This window comes from Heloderma suspectum, chromosome 3 (assembly GCF_057233095.1).
Source record: "Heloderma suspectum isolate Gila_16-S chromosome 3, 16-S_ref, whole genome shotgun sequence".
NCBI lineage: Eukaryota > Metazoa > Chordata > Lepidosauria > Squamata > Helodermatidae > Heloderma > Heloderma suspectum.
In genome coordinates, this window is record NC_139460.1 from 272501363 (window position 1) to 272523340 (window position 21978).

Below are 21978 nucleotides of genomic sequence, written 5' to 3' on the forward strand. Positions count from 1 at the left end.
TCTCATAGGGCCTTTTGCGATCACTCTTGAGAGTGCTTTGAACAGTATCCTTTTTTGGAGGTGAATATCTATTTATTTTTAAGTATACACCTAAAAAACATAAACCGTGAATGAGGCAAACCTATTTGGAAATGTGTACCACACAGGTACACTCATCAGAGAGCTGGTTGCAGTTGCCTATATTCCAAAACCTGGCTTTGCTGCCATATCATGTGTGAACTGGCCTCTATGAGGAACCAGCCCCATGACATTTTCTTTGAATATCTTTTCCCTCCAAGGAGGGCGTTTGTGCCCACCTGCAGTTCCCGGTTCTTTTCCTGACAGATGTGTAAGTTGCGCTCCAGGGTGGCCACCTGTTCTGTAAAGGCCTGCCGCTCCCTCTCTGCTTTCCGAATGGTCTCCTCGTGCAGAATCAATGCTGCCTGGGCACTGCTCAGACGGCCATCTGCTCCACGTTTGCCTGGAGGTGAAAACAAAGGCTGTTTTTTAAAAGGAAATGATTGTTGCAAAGGGGGGGGGGGCGGGAAGGTTGTGCAGAAAAAGCATTTATCCAAATAGCACTTTTGTTTAGTTACTGTCCTGCTCTGCCTGCTTGACCAACTTGAACTCATTGAACAGGTGAAGCTCACAGGTCATTGCAGACTGCCATTCATCAGGAAGGAAAGAAGGATCCATTAGTCCAAGAGGCTGTGTCAGAAAGAAATCCTTAATGGGAAAGATAGCCAGGTGGCATCCTTCTTCTCTTTCTTTTCCACCCCCACTGATATCCACTTATATAAAGGATATTAGGTTGGGTTGTTGTTTTTACAAGGCTATGGGCACAAGGCAAGAGGAGAAGGGGACGGCAGAGGATGAGATGGCTAGATAGCATCACCGATGCAATGAATATGAACTTGAGCACACTCCGGGAGAGAGTGGAGGACAGGAAGGCCTGGCGTGCTATGGTCCATGGGGTCACGAAGAGTTGGACACGACTTAACGACTGAACAACAATGAGCACAATCTGATGGCGATGTATCCTGTGCAGGACGGGATGAGTGGTGGAGGTGATCTTCGCCTCTGCTGCTCCTCCCACCCTGCATTTTTGCTAGACGGGCTTTTTTGCCCATCTAGCTGGAGCATCTCGGAGGGGGACTGAATGAGGCTGGAGAGGCCTCAGGATAGCTTATATCCCAGCCTCTCCAGTCTCCTCCCTACCCCACCCACCAAAATGTCCCCTTCCCTCCTCCTCCTCCGAGGTCAAGTTTGCAAACTTGGAGAGCAGCCAGTGTGGTTCTTTCTACTCCAGCTGCAAGGGGGAGGAGGGTTGGAGCTCCAATTCCCACCTCTGGTGTCAGAGCAGCATCTCTGATCTCAGAGCTAAGAATCCAAACTATCCTATGGCCCCTCAGACGCAGTCTTGGCTTAGGACCATCTGGTTTTCTTTAAAAAGATTTTAGAAACTCCACTTTATTGTCATGAAAACTGCACATGATGTGCAAATAGATGTAACAATTTCCCAACATTTTTTTAAAAATGAAAAGCAGCTTTGGGAGGCTGCTATTTTGAGAGGAGACGCAATAAGGGAGAGGGATACTTAATCCTTTCACTGCCCTCCTCCAGCTGCTTTTCAGCCTGTAAGATCCCAGATGCATATGCATGGGTGAACATGCATCTGGAACCCTTACAGGATGGAAATTTTGATCAGAAAAACATCCAATGGGGAAAGGGTTGAGCACCTGCCCCCTCCCACATAAAATTGTAGCCCTTCAAAGCTGCTTTTCATTTTTAAAAAGTCAAGGCTTCATTGCACATGTTTATGTGTAATGTGTAGCTTGTCCCACAGCTGTAATCTTTGTCCCAGCAAACAAGCAAAGAGCATATTACCATGAGAAGCAAGGGAGGAATCCACAGGCAGACAGAGAAAATAATATGGAGGGAGGAAAAAAGAAAGGGGAAAAGGGAGAACAGGCCTTCCTCGCAGTCTGCTAAGAACTTCTGGAGCTGCAGGATACGACTCTTTGTCCGGTCACGATCAGTTTCCATTTCATTCAGCTGGTGGCTCATATTCATCACCTGAATTCTTAGATCATCCTGGGAACAAGAAATATGGACATGTCCTTGATATCTTTAGCTTGTCACCAGGGAAGACTGCAAAAGATATCCAGGGGAAAGGAAATGCATGTAATTTTTAAACATTTATTTTTTAACATCTATCCCATTAACTTGGTTTCACAGAGCCCTCAGGACGACTTGCAACATAGACCTAAAAACAACAATACAATCCATCATGATAAAACATTATAATACCTAAAAATCAACTGTAACATTAGATAAAATCAACCTTAAAAACTGCATAGAAATCATCTACATTTTCTAAGTTGACAGATCAATACAGATCAGGCCATGATCCCAAGCATCTGCCACAACATATAGAATTGTCCTGACAGATTTGTCTAGGGAGGGAGCTCTGCCCAGAGGGCCCCACCCTCATCCCAAGCAATCAAGCTTGGGATAAAGAAGAGACTCTGAGCAAGACCTCATTCCCAAATCTTAGTGCATGGGGGAGCCTCATATGTGTGTTATTATAAACTTAACCCAAAGAATGTCCTCTGACAAAACCCAATTCTCACTGGTTCACACCCATCACTGAAAACACATTACTGAATTGTTTGGTGTGAAAGAACTCGGTCTTACATATTTTAAAAATATTAGTGTTTGATCAGCTCTCGAGAACAGAAATATACCACCTGCTATGTACATCATGCTCTAATTCAGTAGCAGACACTTCCCTTCTGCCAGTGGAGGCTGGTGGCTCCGATGTCAGTGGTGCAGTGAATTTGCTCCAGGTTTCAGTAAGAACCAGTCAGAACTCTAAAGGAGCTATCCAAAGTATGAAGCTTTGCACCTTGGATAGCTCCTTTAGAGTTCTTACTGGTTCTGACTGAAACCTGGAGCGGATTCACACACCCCACCCCTGACATCATGAGCACTAGCCACCACTGCCTTCAGCAAGTATGATAATAGAAATTCCCACCCCAGAGACTGGACAGTCAATCACTAGCTTTTGCTAGTGCTGAGCTGAGATGCCCTCCATTTTCCCCACCCCATTGGCAGGTGGGGAAAAAGGGGAGAGCATTTCATCCATGTTCTTGGAAACGCCATAACATTCCTCCAAAGTTTTGGACTTTTCCTTACCTTCTTCTTGAAAAAGAAAAGAAAAAGAAAAAAGAAATTCTTTACCTTGACCACTGCCAAGGTAAAGAAGAGCCCAATGCTCTAGGATAATTTCAGGGCCCCATTTATTTTCTCACATTCTCTGCCCCTCCCCCCCCCATTGGCCAAAATTGTATTTGAAAGAACCTTTGACTCAGCACTACTTGGTAATTTATTTGGGCCAAGTCACAACATCAGAACCCATTTTAAATTTCAGGCTTCACACATGAGACATGTGGTTTTGATACCATCGACCATGGTATCCATCTTGACTGATTGAGATGGAGACTGGAGGCACTGTGTTGCAGTGGTTCTGATTCTATCTGAATGGCCATTTCCAGAAGATGGTTTTCGGGGAAAGGGGTGCTATTGCTTTGCCAACGGCAGTTACGCTGTGGGGTGCCAGAGGGGCCTAGTTTACCCTTGTGTGCACGCACGCGCGCGCGCGCACACACACACACACACCCGCCTACTGTTTAACATTTACACAAAACTACCAAATGAGGTCTGGGGATTTAGGGTGAGGTGACATCACTATGTTGATTACAACCAGCTCTACTGCTCCTTTTCATCAAATTCAGGTTAAGCTGTGGTAGCCATTAACCAATGTGTGAAATCAGTAACGGACTGGATGGAGGTCATTAAACTGAAGTTAAACACGATGCAGGTACTGTTGATGGATGGTTCATTTGAGGTAGGAGGGCTTGCTCAGCCTGTTACGGACAGGGCTGCATTGCCCCTAACCTGCCAGATGCAATAGCCAGATTCAGCCATGTCTTTGCAGCCTTGCTCTTCTCAGTTATGGCACCCTGACTGTAGAACACTCTGCCCGGGGAGGCTCATCTGGCACCGAATTGGATGCCTTTTCAGTGTTAAGTGAAGACCTAAAAAAAAAACAATTAAAAAAACCCACCCAGGCCTCTTAGAGCTTCTGTTTTCAGGCTGCACTTTAATGTGGCATGACGCTAGCTTATTTCTTTTCCTTTGGTTGCTGTTTATTTTTATTATGTTGCCTTTGTTGTTGTTCTACTGTATTTTATATTGTTGTTAGCCATTGGGAGAGCCTTTGGGCTGAAGAGCAAGATAGGAAGTGCTGTCTAATGGATGAATATAAATCAATGTGAACTGCTAACAAAATACCTCTGAACAGATTTTCCTCACCACTAAACAAACACAGTCCGCCAGTCCACATAATATCTTGGGCAAGCAGGAGACATAGCTTCTTGAGAGATTTCAACCTGCACCTCTTACATATGTTCCAACTCCCCCTCTTTACCAGGGACACCTGCTCTTTGTTGGTAAATTCCTGACTCCATTTTGTTCCCATTTTTGCCTTCTGGGGATGCCTTGTTAAAATTCTGGGGCCACCTTGCCAAAAAGCACACCTGCCATTTCACACACTGCAGCTAATGTGGTATGTTTTGAACTGTGGATAACATATTAAAGGACAATTAGGGTTTTCTAGTATATCTTTAACCGCAAGAACAGCCACACTGTTGGCTTTTTAAATCAGTGGTGCACTGGCTCCTGCTGAATAAATGAATAGAATAGGTTTTTGTGAAGAACAAGGTATTCGTGTGGCCCCTTTGCCTCTCCTCTGTGGTCCAACCCTTCCTCAAACCACAGCTCTTAATTCTTTGGCTCTTCCCGTCTTTGGGAAGAGCAAAAAATGCTACCTATATCCAGCTGTGTAGTTGATGCTGCCACAACCACTCTTGGCAGGTGTAGGCTGAGAAAGATTTGGCTCCTGGTGCACAGGGACAGTCTTGAGCTGTGCTGCACCCAGAAGTGAGCATACTCTAAAGCTTTCACTTCTGGCACAGCCAGAACCCACAATGGCCCTGAGACAGATGACAGTCTATGGGCAGATGAACAGGGTTGGTGGTGGAACTGGCCGTGGGCCGTTCTGAGTTCCAGGGATGTCAGTGAGTTCCCCGCAATGCTGACTTCCGACTCCAGCCCTGGGGGTGTTACATGCATGTCTCAGTTGTCATCTGTGAAATGTTGGAAGGCATGCTCTTATTTTATCAATTATGCACTGCACTGAATCTCCTTCTTTGAGGACAGGGCGTGAGGCAGTAATAATTTGAAAACAACAGGCACTGCTGAAGTATTTTCAATGCACCAAAACTTTCCTTTAAGGATGCAATAGAACTTAAGAGTAAATGTAAATAGGCTAGAGCTGGAAATGTGTTAACTGAAAGATGATGTTATTGACTGCAGCTATTCTTTTTGGTTACTGCAAGTTTACAAGAAATTCCAGGATCATGGTGGGACAAGACAACAAAGCAGGAATGCCTTAGATTTTATGCAGCCCAGAAAGAATTAACTGATTTCTCCGTTTGTCAGGAAGGCCGTTGGATGATCTGATGCTATGATTATTGTGACAGCCCATGTTTTTTTAATTATTCTGGTACAGTATAAATATTTATGCATTTTTACAAGAGGCATGCTTTTGAGCAATAAATAGCACATGACAGAGAAAAGGCTGAACTGCCCTTGAATGTTGCTGAACATATGGCTTGAAAGTCAACTCCGGGTCAAGCTGAGCTAGGTTGGCTCATGTGATCCTGCAAAACAGAGCCGGGATAGCCTGATGGTTTTCAGTGCTGGGCAAATGAACACATTCTGGAGACCCTGGGCTAGCCCCGCTTAGGATGGAGTCTTCTGCACCCTTCCCTGGCCTGACTTCAGAGAAGTACAGATTCATTCTCCAAGGACAACATGCATTCATGAGGTCTCAAGTTCTGTGCTCAAAAATAATTAAATTGTACAACAGTAATAAATCACATATCTTTGCACATATTTACTTAATTTGCTCTAGCTAAAAAAATCTCTTGCAGAAATTTGGAATATTTTAATTCTAGTTTTTATTTAAATAATCAGAGCATCTGGATGGGGCCTGCGGAAGAAAGGTGGAGACCTTTCCAGTAAAATATCTGGGGTAGGAGAGAAAGGGGAAATAGGTCTTTAGGGGCAAAGACTGGAGTCACAAGGAGAGACTTGGAACAGTTTACAAATGTTAGATCTCACATTTACCACCCTAAGTATGGTACTGATCATGTCTGTTTTATGTTTCCCAAAGCAAAATTGCTTTACAATATTTACATTGTCCTTCTGTACCCATTTTATACTTGAAGAACTGAGGCTAGTGGTGCAGCTAATGCTGGACCTTAGGGCCAAGGTCCAGAGTCCCCCAGCCCAGGCCCCCCAATGACCACCCAGAGAGCAACAGATGATGGAGGCAGCAGCAAACAACCCCAGCATCAAAACCTATGCTGCCATGGGCATACCTGGGCTCACTAAGGCTGATTTGCTGCAGTATCCTTCCTTCCTTCCTTCCTTCCTTCCTTCCTATTTGTTAAAACATTTTATAGTCAGGAGGTGGGCAGCTGGGCATGTTCATGGTTAGATGCACATTTTTAGTTTAAAATATATATTATCCCTTTCTACAACAAAATGGTGCTTATTCCCAAGTAAATGTGTTTAGCATCAAGGCAGCAGAAGTACACTCCTATTTATTCCTGTAGCCATGATGGTGCTATGATTTCAGTTTAAAAAGTGAAACTGCACATGCTCAGAGTATTTTTTTTAAATCAGGCTTGGCAAACTGTCTTTTGTCAGGGAGGGTGGTTTTGCTCGAACATATCAGGAATGTCAAAACAAAGGTAAAGCAAGGAATAAGGGTGAGGAAGAAGAATAAAATTACTTGTGGAGACATGGCTGCCTAAAAGGTGTGTACGTGTGTGTGTGTGTGTGTGTGTGTGAGACAAGACCGTTCAGTCCAGGATCTAAAATTACCTATCTGCACCATTAACTGAGGCCGAGATAATACTTTGCCCAAACCCATGTAGTGAGTCCATGGCTGAGGTGGGACTTGAACACAGGCCTTTCTGGCTCAAATGTAACATTTTGCATGTAACTATACTCAGTCCCCTGATAGGTCCAAATATCTTTCAAAAGTCCATTGATTAGATCATCATTCCCCAACCTAGTGCTGTCCAGAGGTTATGGACTACAACTCCCAGCATTCCTATTGGCCAAGCTGGCTGGGGCTGAAGGAAGCTGAAGTCCAAAACTCTAGAGAGCACCAGGTTGAGGAAAGCTGGATTAAATGATGCGTCAGATATTCCATAATTTACATCATGATCATGTGTCTCCAAAGTATTATGAATTACTGATGCTAAGATTCTGCTTGGCATAAAAAAAGTCCCTTTTCTTGTGAGTGGAATAAATAGGTCCGTTGCCTTTGGAACCCAATATAGCCAGACCTATCTATTCTTTATACACTCTTAGAAGTTTTTGGATATGATCCAGAGAAGGTTAGGAGGATTTTGTATGCACATTGCTCCCCAGGCATCCAAATACACATCCAGAAAGTCTGATAATAATTTCTGGTAACACCCTTAAAGCTAATATGACATTGAAAAACAGCATGACATGTTATCTTAAATGAGGTGCCTGGAAACACATGCTTGAGATGTAGACTTGAACATGTGATGGGAAGCAAAAAATAGACTTTGGTGCATTCAATTAATTTCTGGAGTTATTTCAAGTCCTATTAAAATCAATGGGTCTTAAGCACACATTCAAACACTTAAACACTAGTGATTTGAGTGAGACATGCAGCTCAATCCTTTGCCTGTTTTCTAAGAAATAACTCCCACTTTGTTCAATGGGACTTACTTCCAAGTCCATGTACAAAGGATTTCAGCCTTGCCAACATCCAACTTCCTCTGGATTGCACCCACCAAATGGAAGTTTTGAGCCAGGATTCCAAAGGGTGTGTACATTCTTATGGAAATCAAACCGTGACTTAATAAGAGTGATGAGTTCCCCTCTACTCAGCACTGGTTAGGCCTCATCTGGAGTACTATGTCCAGTTCTGGGCACCACACTTTAAGAAGGATGCAGACAAACTGGAGAGGGTTCTGAGGAGGGCAACGAAGATGATCAGGGGACTGGAAACAAAGCCCTGTGAGGAGAGACTGAAAGAACTGGACATGTTTAGCCTTGAGAAGAGAAGACTGAGGGGAGATAGGATAGCGCTCTTCAAGTACTTGAAAGGTTGTCACAGAGACGAAGGCCAGGATCTCTTCTTGATCATCCCAGAGTGCAGGACATGGAATAATCGGCTCAAGTTACAGGAAGCCAGATTCCGGCTGAACATCAGGAAAAAATTCCTGACTGTTAGAGCAATACGACAATGGAACCAATTACCTAGGGAGGTAGTGGGCTCTCCCACACTGGAGGCATTCAAGATGAGGCTGGACAGCCATCTGTCGGGGATGCTCTGACTTGGATTCCTGCATTGAGCAAGGGGTTGGCCTCGATGGTCTTATAGGCGCCTTCCAACTCTACTATTCTATGATTTTTTAAAAATAGCCACTTGGAAATGCAGATAGATTAAAAACCCTCCTTCTACAGATGTGAAAATGAAACTTTATTTGTTTCAAGTCAGACCAACCTCTGTATTGTAGGATAAGGCTGGGAGCACAAAAAGTAACCTGGAAAAAGGAAGGTACTTTTTCCCTACAACCCCTCGTTGCTCATCAAAAGGAAGCCAGCCATGCACAATCCATGCTGGTCCCATTGGTCATGTGAATCAATAGGCATGGGCATGAGCTGAAGTATTCTCCTACATGCCAAAATTGTGGTGAACTATATGGATGCGACCTTACATAGACAGAGAAAACACTGATGTTCAATGCAGCTACAAGGATGAGATTCCCAAAGACTACAATTCCACAAGGTTTAAACCTCAGTACCATGGCAACATGCTTCCCAAAGCATCATGGAGGCAGAACTTAAAAAAAAAAAATTGCACAACAATTAAAAAAACAGTGGAAAGAGATGCCCTTACTTACCCTCTCCCTTTGAGTGTCCCGCAACTCCTGGAGGAAGTCCTGCAAAGCATCTCGAACGACTTCTGGGTCAATTTCACTTGTGGCTTGCTCACCTCTGAGAGGAGAAGGTTGGTGAAATGGAGAACGTGAGCGGCTTCTCTCAGGGGATTCAGTGCGGGAGGCAGGTGTTTGCCGGCCACTGGCTCCTGGGGAAATACATATTCTTAAAGTCTCAGAAGCCAAAGAGGGAGGCTGAACATGATTGCTAAAGGTCAGAGGGAAGGGCTTCAGTGCACTGTATAACTCAGTAAAATGTTTTTTAAAAGACTGAATGTAGGGAACTACCTTATACCAGGTCAGATTATTTGTCCATCCAGCCCAATATTGTCTGCTCCAGCCTTCCACAACCTGATGCCCTTCAGAGGTTTTGGCCTACAATTTCCAGCATTCCTGACTGTTGGCCATGCTAGCTGGGACTGATGGGAATTGAAGACCAAAACATTTGGAGGGCACCAGGTTGGGCAAGGCTGGTCTACTCTGAGTGGCACCGACTCTCCAGGGTCTCAGACAGAGATCTTTACCATCCCTTGCTACCTGAACCTTTTTAACAGACAATGCCAGAGACTGAACCTGGGACTGTCTGAAGCATGTAGGCTACCACTGAGCTATGGTCCTTTCCTTTGACTGAAGACTTGTTAAGATAAGATACGCAAGTATCAAGTGCATCATGACTGCGGGAAATGTGCTTGACAATGTGGAAAAAACTGCAGGTGATGACCTCTGGGCCTGCAGTCATCTCATCGTGACCAATCACTGCCACAGGCAGGATTCAGCTTTCAACAGCATTCAGTACATAATGAAAACGGAATCCTGAGCACAGCAAGGGACACAGGCAGATTCCTCGTACAGAGTCAGACCAATGGTTCCCCTAGTCCAGTATTATCTACGTTAACCAGCAGTCACGCTCCAAAGTTTCAGGCAGAGGTCTTCCTCAGCCCTGTTACCCAGGATCCTTTTAAGTGGAGAAGCCAGGGATTGAACCTGGAACCTTGTCAATGCACTGACCTATGGCCCTACTCTATGATTGCTCACTAATGTCACTGCTCATGTAGCAGCAAACTACTTTAACGTCTGAAAGCAAGCACAACTCCCATCTCTTTCGCTACCTTCCTCATCCCCAGCATTCGGTCTGCTTCCCCTCACGGTTGTACCAGCTGAACTGGTAGACTAATGTCTTGGCTATGAGCATGTCTCATTTCCAGGATCAGAGGATGGTGGCTATGCCCCAGCTACTGCCTTAGCTGAAACTTAGCCCACAGTAGTAGGATGGGTACCCTAGCTGGGAGCCTTCTGACCTTTGACTGGAGAGCAAGATCTTTGTGGTGATGGACTCCGGCTGCCAAGCCCCAGTGTGCGGCGTAGAGCTGAGTGCAGTGCCACCAACTTCAGCTCGACCTCCCTCTTGGCTGCCTCAGCTTTGGCTAGCTCTATTTCCAAGCCACGGGTGCGTCCCTCACAGGTGCTGAGGTGCATCTGGAGGCTCTCGCTTGTCCTGCTGGCTTCTTGCAGCTTCATCTCCAGGCTATGGAGGTCATCCTTTAGCTTCTTCTCCTTGCCTCGGCTCTCAGCAAGGGTCTGGGTCAAATCCTGCTCTCGAAGCTGAGCCTCTGCCTCTGTGGCAGCCAGCTTCTTCTGCAAGCTCAGGATCTGGAATGGAACATGGTCAGCAGGCTAAGTGGCAATGTATGTGCACTGCTCCCCACCTCCTCCCCAGGGACCCTGGTAACAGGAAATTCAACGTGTGTGTGTGTGTGTGTGTGTGTGTGTGCGTGCGCGCGCGCGCGAGTGAGAGGGGGAGAGAGAGGGGGGGGGAGAGAGAGAGAGAGGGAGGGAGAGAGTCTGATCAAGACTGTGGAGATGGGGAATGGGGAGTTACTCCTTCCCCTCTGCGTCATGATCCCTATTGAAACTGGGCTCCCTTTGACCGCATTTGTCATTTTAACCTCCTCCCCGCCAGAACATCCAGTTATGGTTCTCCCACCATCTTGGTTAGTTGAACCCTAAGCCAGACATCTGTGAGGACATGCCTACAGATACGTGCACCATGTAACACAGTGCATGGTTTCTTCAAAGCCCACACAAGGTTTTCTTAGACTGATACAGAGATAGAAGCTAGCTTCAAAGAAGAATGGATGCAACAGTTCAACATCAAAGCATCTCCACTTGTCAGTTTGTTCTAACCCCATCCTCACCTCCTTTGTTCCACAGTACACTAGCACATAGCTATACCCCTACACACACCCGGCTAAAAATATAGTCCTATAATTTCCTTAAGAATCTATATATGCAAAACTCAGGTTATCATTATATATTCCCTTTAAGGTGTAATCTATATATTAACACGCACACACTCACACACCCCTACCTTTAATTGACTGCAGGATCCCTACAATGATAATTGGGAGTTCTGAGGTGATCATAAGTAAACTATTTGGGGGCCATGCTTCATTCTAGTGAATTATAAACATGGATTCTTGTGGTCTAGCTACATAAATACCTGGCCTAACATCAACATGGAGCTTCAACCCTACACATACAACCTAACTGTATACAAAGGCATTCCCTCTATCCAGCTATGATTATCCTCATATATTCATTCAGTGCTGTCTGCCTATCACTGACCCTTGCAAACACAGGCAGCCCTTTATGTGAACATCTCTTTGCACAAAATGTACCTGCTTTATTGTTACATATTGGCATTTCATAAATATTAAACAGTAAGACAAGTCCACATCTGGTCCACACAGACACCCCTTCTCCCTGCTTACATATGCAATCCCCCTGCAACCACTGCTCCATTGCTGCCTCTGATGGATTACTGTCCTCCTCGGCTCTCCCAGCTTATTCTTCAGTTCTTCTTCCATCTCTGACTAGCATCCTCCACTGCCTACCAGAATGTTACCTCCTTGTGAGCAGATTCCCGGCCAATCTCCAACCCAGTTATCTTCTGCTTCATTTCCAGAGCCTCTCTGCTGTTCTGCTGTTCCAGCTGTTCTTCCTGCAGCAACCGATGCTGTAGTTCACTAGCTTCTTGGGCTCTTTTGCTGTTCTCACTCTCTAGGGCCTTCACCTGTGAAGGGACAGAAGGAACCCAGGGTATTCTCCCATGCATGGCCTATGCTTAGTGGAGTCCAACTCATATGTAGACTCTTCTCCATAAAACCACTACTCCCATAATGGTTAGACTGCAACGACTGCCCATGTTACATCCTTATCTTAATTTTCTTCCAGCAGAAAGCTACCAGATTCTACCACGAGAAGATTAAGATTCTGCATATTTGTTGCAAATGCAACAAACCATGTATTTTGCATAATCTATTATGGATACCTGGTGTGAGGAAGCCCCAGATGGGGAAAAACAGCACCAAGACTACTAGGGGAGGAACACAGAGCTTGAGAGATTCAAAAAGAGAAGCATTAAGGGCAGAAATTACGATGGATGGTCATGGTCTCAGGGCTGTTTCAAAGGGACTTTTAGGTTCAAATTAAACAAGCGAGAAAGACATTTGAACATAAGAACCTAAGAAGAACCCTGCTGCATCAGACCAAAGGTCCATCTAGTCCAGCATTCTGTTCACATTGTGGCAACCAGCTGCACCTTGGGAAGTCCACAATCAGGACACAAGTGGAATAGCACCCTGCCACTTTGGGATGGTGATGCTGCTTCTGCCACACTTCACTCTGTTCAGTTCACTCTAGACATAGAGTCTAAAGCAGGGGTGGGCAACCTGCAGCCCTCAACCTAATTTCAAACACCCACCACATGAGATCAGTCTGGACCTCTGGAAAAAGTGCTGTCCCTTTCCTGGCAGCTCACTGTTTTGGGAAGGAAGAGGGGCAGAGAGGAAGAGTTTGGCAGAGAGAGAAAAAGGGGTGGCAGAAAGAGAAAAGGGGTGACCCACCCACTTTTGGCTCTAACCCATCTTTGCCCTTGTCCACCACCAACGTGTGGCCCTGACAGATGGCCCATGACAGAATGTGGCTTAGACAGAAAAAGTTACCTTGCCCTGCTCTGGAGCCATGCCACGGCCTGCAGCAACTGCAGGTAACTTTCAATATAACTCTCCTTATCTGGCAATGTCAAGTGACTCCTACAGGTATGCTTTGATCCTCAGAGTTTTGCTGAGCAGAGGAGAGAGCGAGAGCATTCTGGGGTGCAGCTACCTGTCTGCGCAGCTCCTGTAGCTCCCTTCGAGCTTCCATGCGAGACTTCTCCACTTCCCGTAGATTTGCTCGGAGCTCTCCCACTTCTTTCTCAACTGCTGCTTTTGCTTCTTCCAGGACACCAATCTTCTGCTCATTCTCTTCCTTGGTTCTCTGCAAGCTACGGGAGATGCCAGTAATATATGTTCTAAATACATGCAGTTCCTAAAAGCATTACAAGCTGGCAGTGTCTAGCTCACCAATATTGTATCGTTTTTTCTCCACAGTCTGTCACAGTGTCACGTTTACCTACCTGAGCCTCTCATTCTCTGCTTTCTTGATAGCTGCTCTGAGATCAGTGTTGGACTTCTGTAGTGCTTCTTTTTCTCTCCTCTCATCTATGACAGCCCTATGAATTTCTAGCAGTTCCTTTTTTTGGTGATCATGGGCCTCTTCAGACTCCTGCAGCCTGTGGTGAAGTTCAACCAGCTCCTTGCGAACTCCTGCATGTGTATCCTCTGCCAGACGCAGTTGTGCTTTTAGCTGTTCTGTCTTCAAGAAAAAGGCACACTCTGCTGAGCCAGGAACCCTAAATGGGTAAAACAATCCTATGGCTTTACTCAGAAATACGCCTACTGACTTCAGTGGAGCTTACTCTCCAGTAAGCACATTTAGGATTGCAGTATTAGTGACCAGTAAAAATGATGCTGGCACAATAGTCCCTTGGAGGCTGGTGTTGGTGCAGTCAGAGAGTTTGGGAGACAACACAGTAATTCATCTACTGTTTATTTAGGGCATCCACCTGATTAAGGAATCTTACAGTTCAATCCTATACTTGTCTATTCAGAAGTAAGTCTCATTGGGCTGGTTCACACGACGCAGTCAGGTCATCATGTGTTATTTAATGTGGCCACCATTTTGAATATGCAACCCTCACATGACCCTACTACTAAACAAGGGTTATGTGAGGGTTAATTAATCCTCAAATAACCCCTGCTGACTGGGTTCAAACGACACAGCCCAACCCCCAATCAGCCTTATAAGGGGATGCATATTGGAATCAGCGGCTGCATGCATTGGGCAGATGCCATGGCTTATTGTGGGTTATTTAACCCACGATAACCCACCGGGTTGTGCGAACTGGGTCAGTGTTTTCATAGTAGCCTACTCCCAGGTAAGTGGGCATAGGATTATAGCTGTTAGTTGATTAATTTATTAAATTGCATAAATTTGCAGATGAAAAAGACTGCAAGGGGAAAACAGCATACTTCTTTGTTTTAACATGGTGCACACTTGTGTCACTGCTCACAGATGGCATAAACTTATGTGAGGCATATTTCCTACTCCTTCATACAGGAGAAAATGCCTCTTCTAAGACAACAATTGTCTTTACTTGCAGTAAAAATAATTAAAAGAATCAAAGTCTGCTGCCCAATTAATTGCATGGCACATTTTAGTCCATCCACACGTTTCTGATCAGTTCATCTAACCAATCAAGTAGTTAGAGGTTTCTGGAAAAACCCAAAGAGTGGATTCCAGAATTAGTGACAGTACTGTGAGTTTGCTATCTGCTTGCTATGGAAGATGCTGGGGTTTGGAGAAAAGAATGTTAAGAATGATTTGTTAATGTTCCTTAAAGGTCAGCAGCTGAGCTACACCTTTTGCTAGGGAAATTACAGGTAAATGGCCCAGAATAGCTAGGAAGTAACTGGAGACTTCTCTCTTAGTAAGGAGAGACTGTGGGAAGTGTGTGTGTGTGTGTGTTTGTGTTTGTGTGTGTGAATGTGTACATATGTATAGGGAACTATAGGAGTATTTTTTGTAACACAGAAGGTATTTCCAGATAATGGCTTTTATTGTACCATTGCCCTACCTCATTCATGGAATTTTATAAGTGGTCCAGATGACAACATGACATCTTCCACTCATAACCCTCCTGTGTTTTCTCACTGCTTCTTCCATCTGCTTTCTTACTACAGAAAACTCATTAAGGAAAGTAAGACAGGATAGCTGCACAATGCATTCTAACTGGTAGCACTAGGAGCTCTCTGTCTGGAAGCACCCAGAGGCAGAATGAGATGGAGAAATGCAAAGCATTAGCTGAAGGCTGGAAGGGCATCTCTAGGGATCTGAGGAGGGGCAGTGGATTTGCTGCTTTTAGGAGTACTTCGGCTGATTGTCTCTGCCTATGCCATATATTTGTACATATATCAAGTATAAAAAAACGCTGTATGATCTCTTCACCAAAGAAATCGGGGAAGTGGGGCGCACACAGCAGTATCCTTTCTATTTTGATGCTGGGTCCAGTTCTGACTCATTGTCCCTACCTCTTTAGACTAGAATTAACACACAGTAGGTTCAGATACGAGCAGTAGAGGCCACTGTGTAGACAAGCTTATTTATAATAAAACCAGAGCAGAACTTACCTATGCACGAACAAAAGAAGCATTTATTTAAAACACAGCTATTTGTTGTGGACTATTAGATTTATATTAGGACTATTAGATTTAGTCCTAATCTAAAAAAGAAGAAGAAGCAAATGTAGCCATGTTTTGGCCATAGGAAAATTCCAAAATCCATATGAGGGCAATACTTTTATTATGCCAACTCAAAAGTCACAAAAACCATGCAAGATTTTGAGATCTCCAGATCTCTTCATCAGGCAAGATGTTACAAAAGCAATTGTGGGGGGGGGGGGGGAGAAGGCTAACTTGATGCAGAAGTCATGACATCTGCATGGTCAGAGTCTTATCATGAAATGTGGGAGGACAATGCAGATGTTCAAGGATCTATCAGGTGATGTGATGGTTATAGGTTGCACTTGGGGCTATCCTAATGTAGAGCTCAATGCAGGACAGGGAATTACTCTTAGAAAAGCAATGTAAAAGGTACAGATCACCCAAATATTCTTAATTATCATTACAATCCCACACATGTCAAGAAGTCCCACTGAACCCAGTGGGTCTGACTGCTGAGTAGACATGTGTAGGATTGCAGTGCACATCCCTTTTGGCCAGAAAGCAAAGCTATCTTGAGTCATGATCGCTGTGTTTAACATCTGGGTTCTTGGATAGCAAAGTTAAGGTAACCTCAGTTTGAAATTAGACCTACCTTTTATATTGTTATGAATTCTGGCTAAATTGTGCCAGCCAAGCTGTTTCCCACCTCCTAGCTGAGCAGAGCAGAGCAGAGCAGAGCAGAGGAAGCTGCTCCAGCTGGTCTAGGGGCTATACAAGCAAGCAAGCTCCCAGAGAGCAAACAATCAGAGTGAGCGAACAGGGAGAGCAAACAGGAGTTGGCCAGGGGAGTTGCAGTGGAAGACGAGACAAAGACAAAGCAGTGAGTGGGGTGGAGTAAGCCCAGGGGACTTTCCATTCTGAGTCGCCATGTGCTCACCATGTGCTCCTGAGAGCTCCAATTTAATTGAAGAGGTGTGGCCTGAGTACTCCCAACAGCTGTGCGGGCGGGAAGTTTCAGTCTGTTTCCCACCTCCTAGCTGAGCAGAGCAGAGGAAGCTGTTCTGCTGGTCTAGGGGCTATACAAGCAAGCGAGCTCCCAGAGAGCAAGCAATCAGAGCGAGCGAACAGGGAGAACAAACAGTAGTTGGCCAGGGGAGGTCAAGGGGAAGGCCCCTAACATCTTATTTATTTATTTTTATTGTAACACACATTTCCATACCAGTGGGACTCCATTTTTAACCTCCAGTGAATAGAGGACAAAGCACAGGCTATTCCAGTACAATCGGAAAGCTAGAAACAAAAAGCAAAAAGAGACTATGGAAGGAAAAGACTCTCCAGTGGTGGTGACGTGCAAGGTCTGTGCAATCTGCAATGTTTGTTTTCTTGCCTGAGATCAATATGGCCTACACGTGCAACAAGTGCAAGTTGATCATGCTGTTGGAAGAAAAAGTAAGAGGACTGGAGCAGTGAGTGTCGACCCTCCAGGGAATAAGAGAACACGAAGAGTCCTTGGAAAGAACAGTGGAACTACATTAGCAAAGTGAAGAACAGAAGCGAGAAGAAGCAAGCTGAGGCAGAAGAGGAAAATGCTGAGGTGAGGAAAAATGAAGTAGAGGATACTCCTTGGAAAAGGGTGACAGGAGCAGAAGAACTAGAAGCCACTCTACACCAGTGGAAGCAGTGGAACTATGGAACCATTTCCAGGTACTTGAGGATGAGACTGGAGGACAGCCTGCAGAGGAAGAATTACACGGGAACCTGCATGAGAGCAAGCAAGAGGTTGAAGGTCAGTCAAGCAGAGGTGATGAAACCAAGGCCTACAACAACAACAAGAGAAGAGTAGTAGTAGTGGGAGACTACTTGCTGCATGGGATCGAAACCCAAGTATGTCGCGAAGACCCGTGGACTCGTCAGGTATGCTGTCTCCTGGGAGGACGGATTAGAGACGTCACTGAAGGGTTGCCTACACTCATAAAGCCCACTGACAGGTATCCCGTTCTTCTCATCCATGTGGGAACAAATGATACCGCCAAGCGGAGCTACAAAGAAATCATGTCAGACTTTGAAGCTTTGGGAGAGAAACTCAAGAATCTGAGTTTCCCTCCCAAAGCTTCGAAGTCTGACGTGATTTCTTTGTAGCTCTGCTTGGCCCAGAACTTTGGGGCCCAGAACTTTGGGGCCCAGATAGTTTTCTCATCCATCCTTCCAGTAGTTAGAAGAGGGATAGAAAGGGAAAGAAAAATACTCTGGGTGAATGACTGGCTAAGAAGGTGGTGCCAACGTGAGAGATTTGGATTCTGGGACCACGGGCTATACTTCCTGGAAGATGGACTGTTGGCAAAGGATGGGTTGCACCTCATGAAGGCTTGGAAGAATGTGTTTGGCCACAGCATGAAGAACTTCATCAGGAGGGCTTTAAAGTGAATCCTATGGGAAAGGGAGACATAAGGTTGGGGGTAACAATGGATGAAGGCTCATGCACCACAATGGAGAGAACAGCTCTAATAGCACCCAATAATAGTGTTCACAAACATGTAGGAAGAAAGCCAGACTATAAAGAACATGGTCTTCAGTGTCTATATACTAATGCCCAGAGTATGGGAAACAAACAGAACGAACTTGAACTCTTAATACAGGAGGGAAATTATGACTTGATAGGTGTAACTGAAACTTGGTGGGATGACTCTCATGACTGGAAAACAGCAATTGAAGGATATAACTTGTTCAAAAAGAACAGAACAAACAGAAAGGGAGTTGGAGTCACACTATATGTTAAAAATACCTATCTATGCACAGAAACACAGGAGGATGAACTTGGAAGCCCCATCGAGAGCATCTGGGTTAAAATAAATGGAGCAAAGAATAAAAGGAACGTAGTGGTCCGAGTCTACTACCGGCCACCCAATCAAGGAGAAGACGAGGATGAAACTTTTGAAAAGCAAATAGCCAATGTTTCAAGGAAGCAGGATGTAGTAATAATGGGGGACTTCAGTTTCCCCGATATTTGTTGGGAGACAAATTCTGCAAAACATGGCCCCTCCAAGAAATTCCTGACTTGTGTTGCAGATAACTTCCTCCTAGAGAAAGTGGAGGAAGGAACTAGAGGATTGGCTATCCTTGACTTGATCCTAACCAACAGAGATGACTTAGTGGAGAAAGTAGCAGTTACAGGAACTCTGGGGGAAAGAGACCATGTTATACTTGAGTTCATGGTTCTAAATGAAGCAAAAGCTGAATGTAGCCAAATGCGTACCCTGGATTTTAGGAAAGCCAATTTTAATAATCTCAGAACAATGATCAGTAAGGTCCCATGGCAAGTGACTCCAATGAGAAAAGGAGTCCAAGATGGGTGGGAGTTTTTAAAAAAGGAAATTCTCAAGGCACAATTACAAACAATTCCAACAAGAAAAATAGGTGGAAGACAACAGAAGAAGCCAATGTGGCTTCACAAAAAGCTTAGAGATGACCTGAAAACAAAAAAGGACACATATAGGAAGTGGAAAGAAGGCCAAGCAACAAAGGAAGAGTACAGGCAGGTAGCACAGAATTGCAGGGATGGTGTCAGGAAGACTAAAGTTGAGAACGAATTGAGGTTAGCGAGGGATGCTAAAAGCAATAAAAAGGTTTTCTTCAGATACGTGCATAGTAAAAGACAGAGGAAAGAAATGGTGGTTCAGCTATTAAATAAGGATGGCAAAATGATAACAAATGACAAAGAAAAGGCAGAAGTGCTCAATTCCTACTTTGGCTCAGTCTTCTCCCAAAGGAGGGTCTATGACCCCCCTGGTAAAAACAAAGTACAGGCTGAAGGGGCAGAATTGCAGCTTGGGATCAATAGGCATATGGTCAAGGAACACCTAATTACTTTGAATGAGTTCAAATCTCCAGGGCCAGATGAACTGCACCCTAGAGTAATAAAGGAACTGGCAGAAGAACTCTCAGAACCACTGTCTATTCTCGTTGAGAAATCATGGAGGACAGGGGAAATGCCAGATGACTGGAGGAGGGCTACTGTTGTCCCTATCTTCAAAAAGGGCCAAAAGGAGGAATCTGGGAACTACAGACCAGTCAGTCTGACAGAAATCCCTAGGAAAATTCTGGAGCAGATTCTAAAGCAATCCATCTGCAAGCACCTTGAAAACAATGCAGTGATTACTCGAAGCCAACATGGATGTGTCAAGAACAAATCCTGCCAGACGAATCCAATCGTAATTTTTGATCAGGTAACCTCCCTTGTGGACTGTGGGAATGCTGTAGACATCATATACCTTGACTTCAGCAAAGCTTTCAACAAAGTGCCCCATGATATCTTGATGAGCAAACTAGCTCAAAGTGGGCTAGATGAAACAATGATCAGGTGGCCCACAGTTGGCTACAGAATCGGATTCAAAGAGTGCTTATCAATGGGACCTTCTCAAACTGGGGAGATGTAACGAGCGGGGCACCGCAGGGCTCAGTCCTGGGCCCCGTGCTCTTCAACATTTTTATTAATGACTTGGAGGAGGAGGTGAAGGGAATGCTGATCAAATTTGTAGATGACACAAAATTGGGCGAGATAGCTAATACTTTGGAAGACAGAAACAAAATTCAAAGTGATCTGGATAGACTGGAGCGCTGGGCAGAAAACAACAGAATGACATTTAATAGGGATAAATGCCAAGTTCTGCACCTAGGAAAAAGAAACCAAATGCACAGTTACAAGATGGGGGATACATGGCTCAATAACACTACAAGCGAGAAGGATCTTGGAATTGTTGTCGATCACAAGCTGAATATGAGCCAACAATGTGGCTGCAAAAAAGGCAAATGCTATTTTGGGCTGCATTAATGGAAGTATATCTTCTAAATCACGTGAAGTACTAGTTCCTCTCTACTCAGCACGGGTTGTGCCTCATCTTGAGTACTGTGTCTAGTTCTGGGCACCACATTTTAAGAAGGATGCAGACAAACTAGAGAGGGTTCAGAGGAGGGCAACGAAGATGATCAGGGGACTGGAAATAAAGCCCTATGAGGAGAGACTGAAAGAACTGGGCATGTTTAGCCTTGAGAAGAGACGACTGAGGGGAGATAGGATAGCGCTCTTCAAGTACTTGAAAGGTTGTCACAGACAGGAAGGCCAGGATCTCTTCTCGATCATCCTAGAATACAGGACATGGAATAATGGGCTCAAGTTACAGGAAGCCAGATTCATGAACATCAGGAAAAACCTCCTGTTAGAGCAATACGACGATGGAACCAATTCCCTAGGGAGGTAGTGGGCTCTCCCACAGTGGAGGCATTTAAGATGAAGCTGGACAGCCACTTATCAGTGATGTTTTGATTTGGATTCCTGCATTGAGCAGGGGGTTGGACTCAATGGTCTTATAGGCCCCTTCCAACCCTACTATTCTATGATTCTATGAAGCTTGACCAGGAAAAATAATATTGATGTTCCTTAATGGTCAATTAATGTTTCTTTATGTGACCAGACGCCCTGGGGGGGTATCTTCCAATTGGCATCAATGGAAGGGGTTTTCACCCTAAGCTTAATTGCCATGTGGAGGGGGGATTTTTGGTGGACCACAGTGTATAGGGAAGGGAGGGTTAACCTTCCCCTACCCAACTGTGATACATCTAGAAATCTCTCTCCCACCCCCACTCCCCCTGATAGCTAAGCTTAGGGGGAAAAAACCACTGGCACCAACATGAAGAGGGGGGAAGCTTGCAGAGCATGTTGCAGCATGTGGGGAGAATTAACCCTTTTCTCCCCACCTGCAACCCCCCTTGAAAATGTCTCTCACATGGCAATTAAGGTGAAATTAACCCCTTCCATTGGCACCAATGGACACTTAGAGATCTGAGGAATAGATCTGGGGCTGGGGCTCCATGGGCCCAGGTTTAGCAACACCCATGGAACTGACTGTTAAAAGACGATTTCTTGACAGAGAGGTCTCTCTGGGGTGACACACCTTTCTCGCCCACTACCCACCCCAGCCAGGATGATGTAAGGTAGATCGCTGTGTGAAAAACACAACAGAAGCAGGGTTTGGAGTGATGAGAGAAAAGAAGAAGAAAGGGAGAGCTTTGATTTTTGGAAGGCTAAAAGCATCCTGGGCTGTTTTGTTGTCTTTCTGGGGAACTGATAGGGGGCAGCTGCTTTGTAGGAGTGCTCAGTTGTCTGCATCCATTCCACCTATGGTTGACATGTATTATTTGTAAATAAATCCCAAATATTGCAAAAATGCCGTAAGTCTGCAATGATCTCTCCTTCCATAGGGAACCAAACCCAAGTAAGG

At 44.9% G+C, this 21978-nt stretch overlaps 1 protein-coding gene across 1 annotated transcript in view; it reads right to left on the reverse strand.

The window, feature by feature from the left end:
* Positions 1-21978, reverse strand: part of CROCC2 (ciliary rootlet coiled-coil, rootletin family member 2) — a 148074-nt gene that overhangs the window by 25826 nt on the left and 100270 nt on the right. Inside the window, exons 24-30 of the mRNA XM_084842016.1 lie at positions 13558-13796; positions 13266-13425; positions 12004-12171; positions 10397-10748; positions 9063-9247; positions 1953-2073; positions 297-460 (exon numbers count right to left, since the gene is read on the reverse strand). Of these exons, the coding sequence (XP_084698142.1) occupies positions 297-460; positions 1953-2073; positions 9063-9247; positions 10397-10748; positions 12004-12171; positions 13266-13425; positions 13558-13796 (1389 nt within the window). The remainder of the gene's footprint in view (positions 1-296; positions 461-1952; positions 2074-9062; positions 9248-10396; positions 10749-12003; positions 12172-13265; positions 13426-13557; positions 13797-21978) is intronic.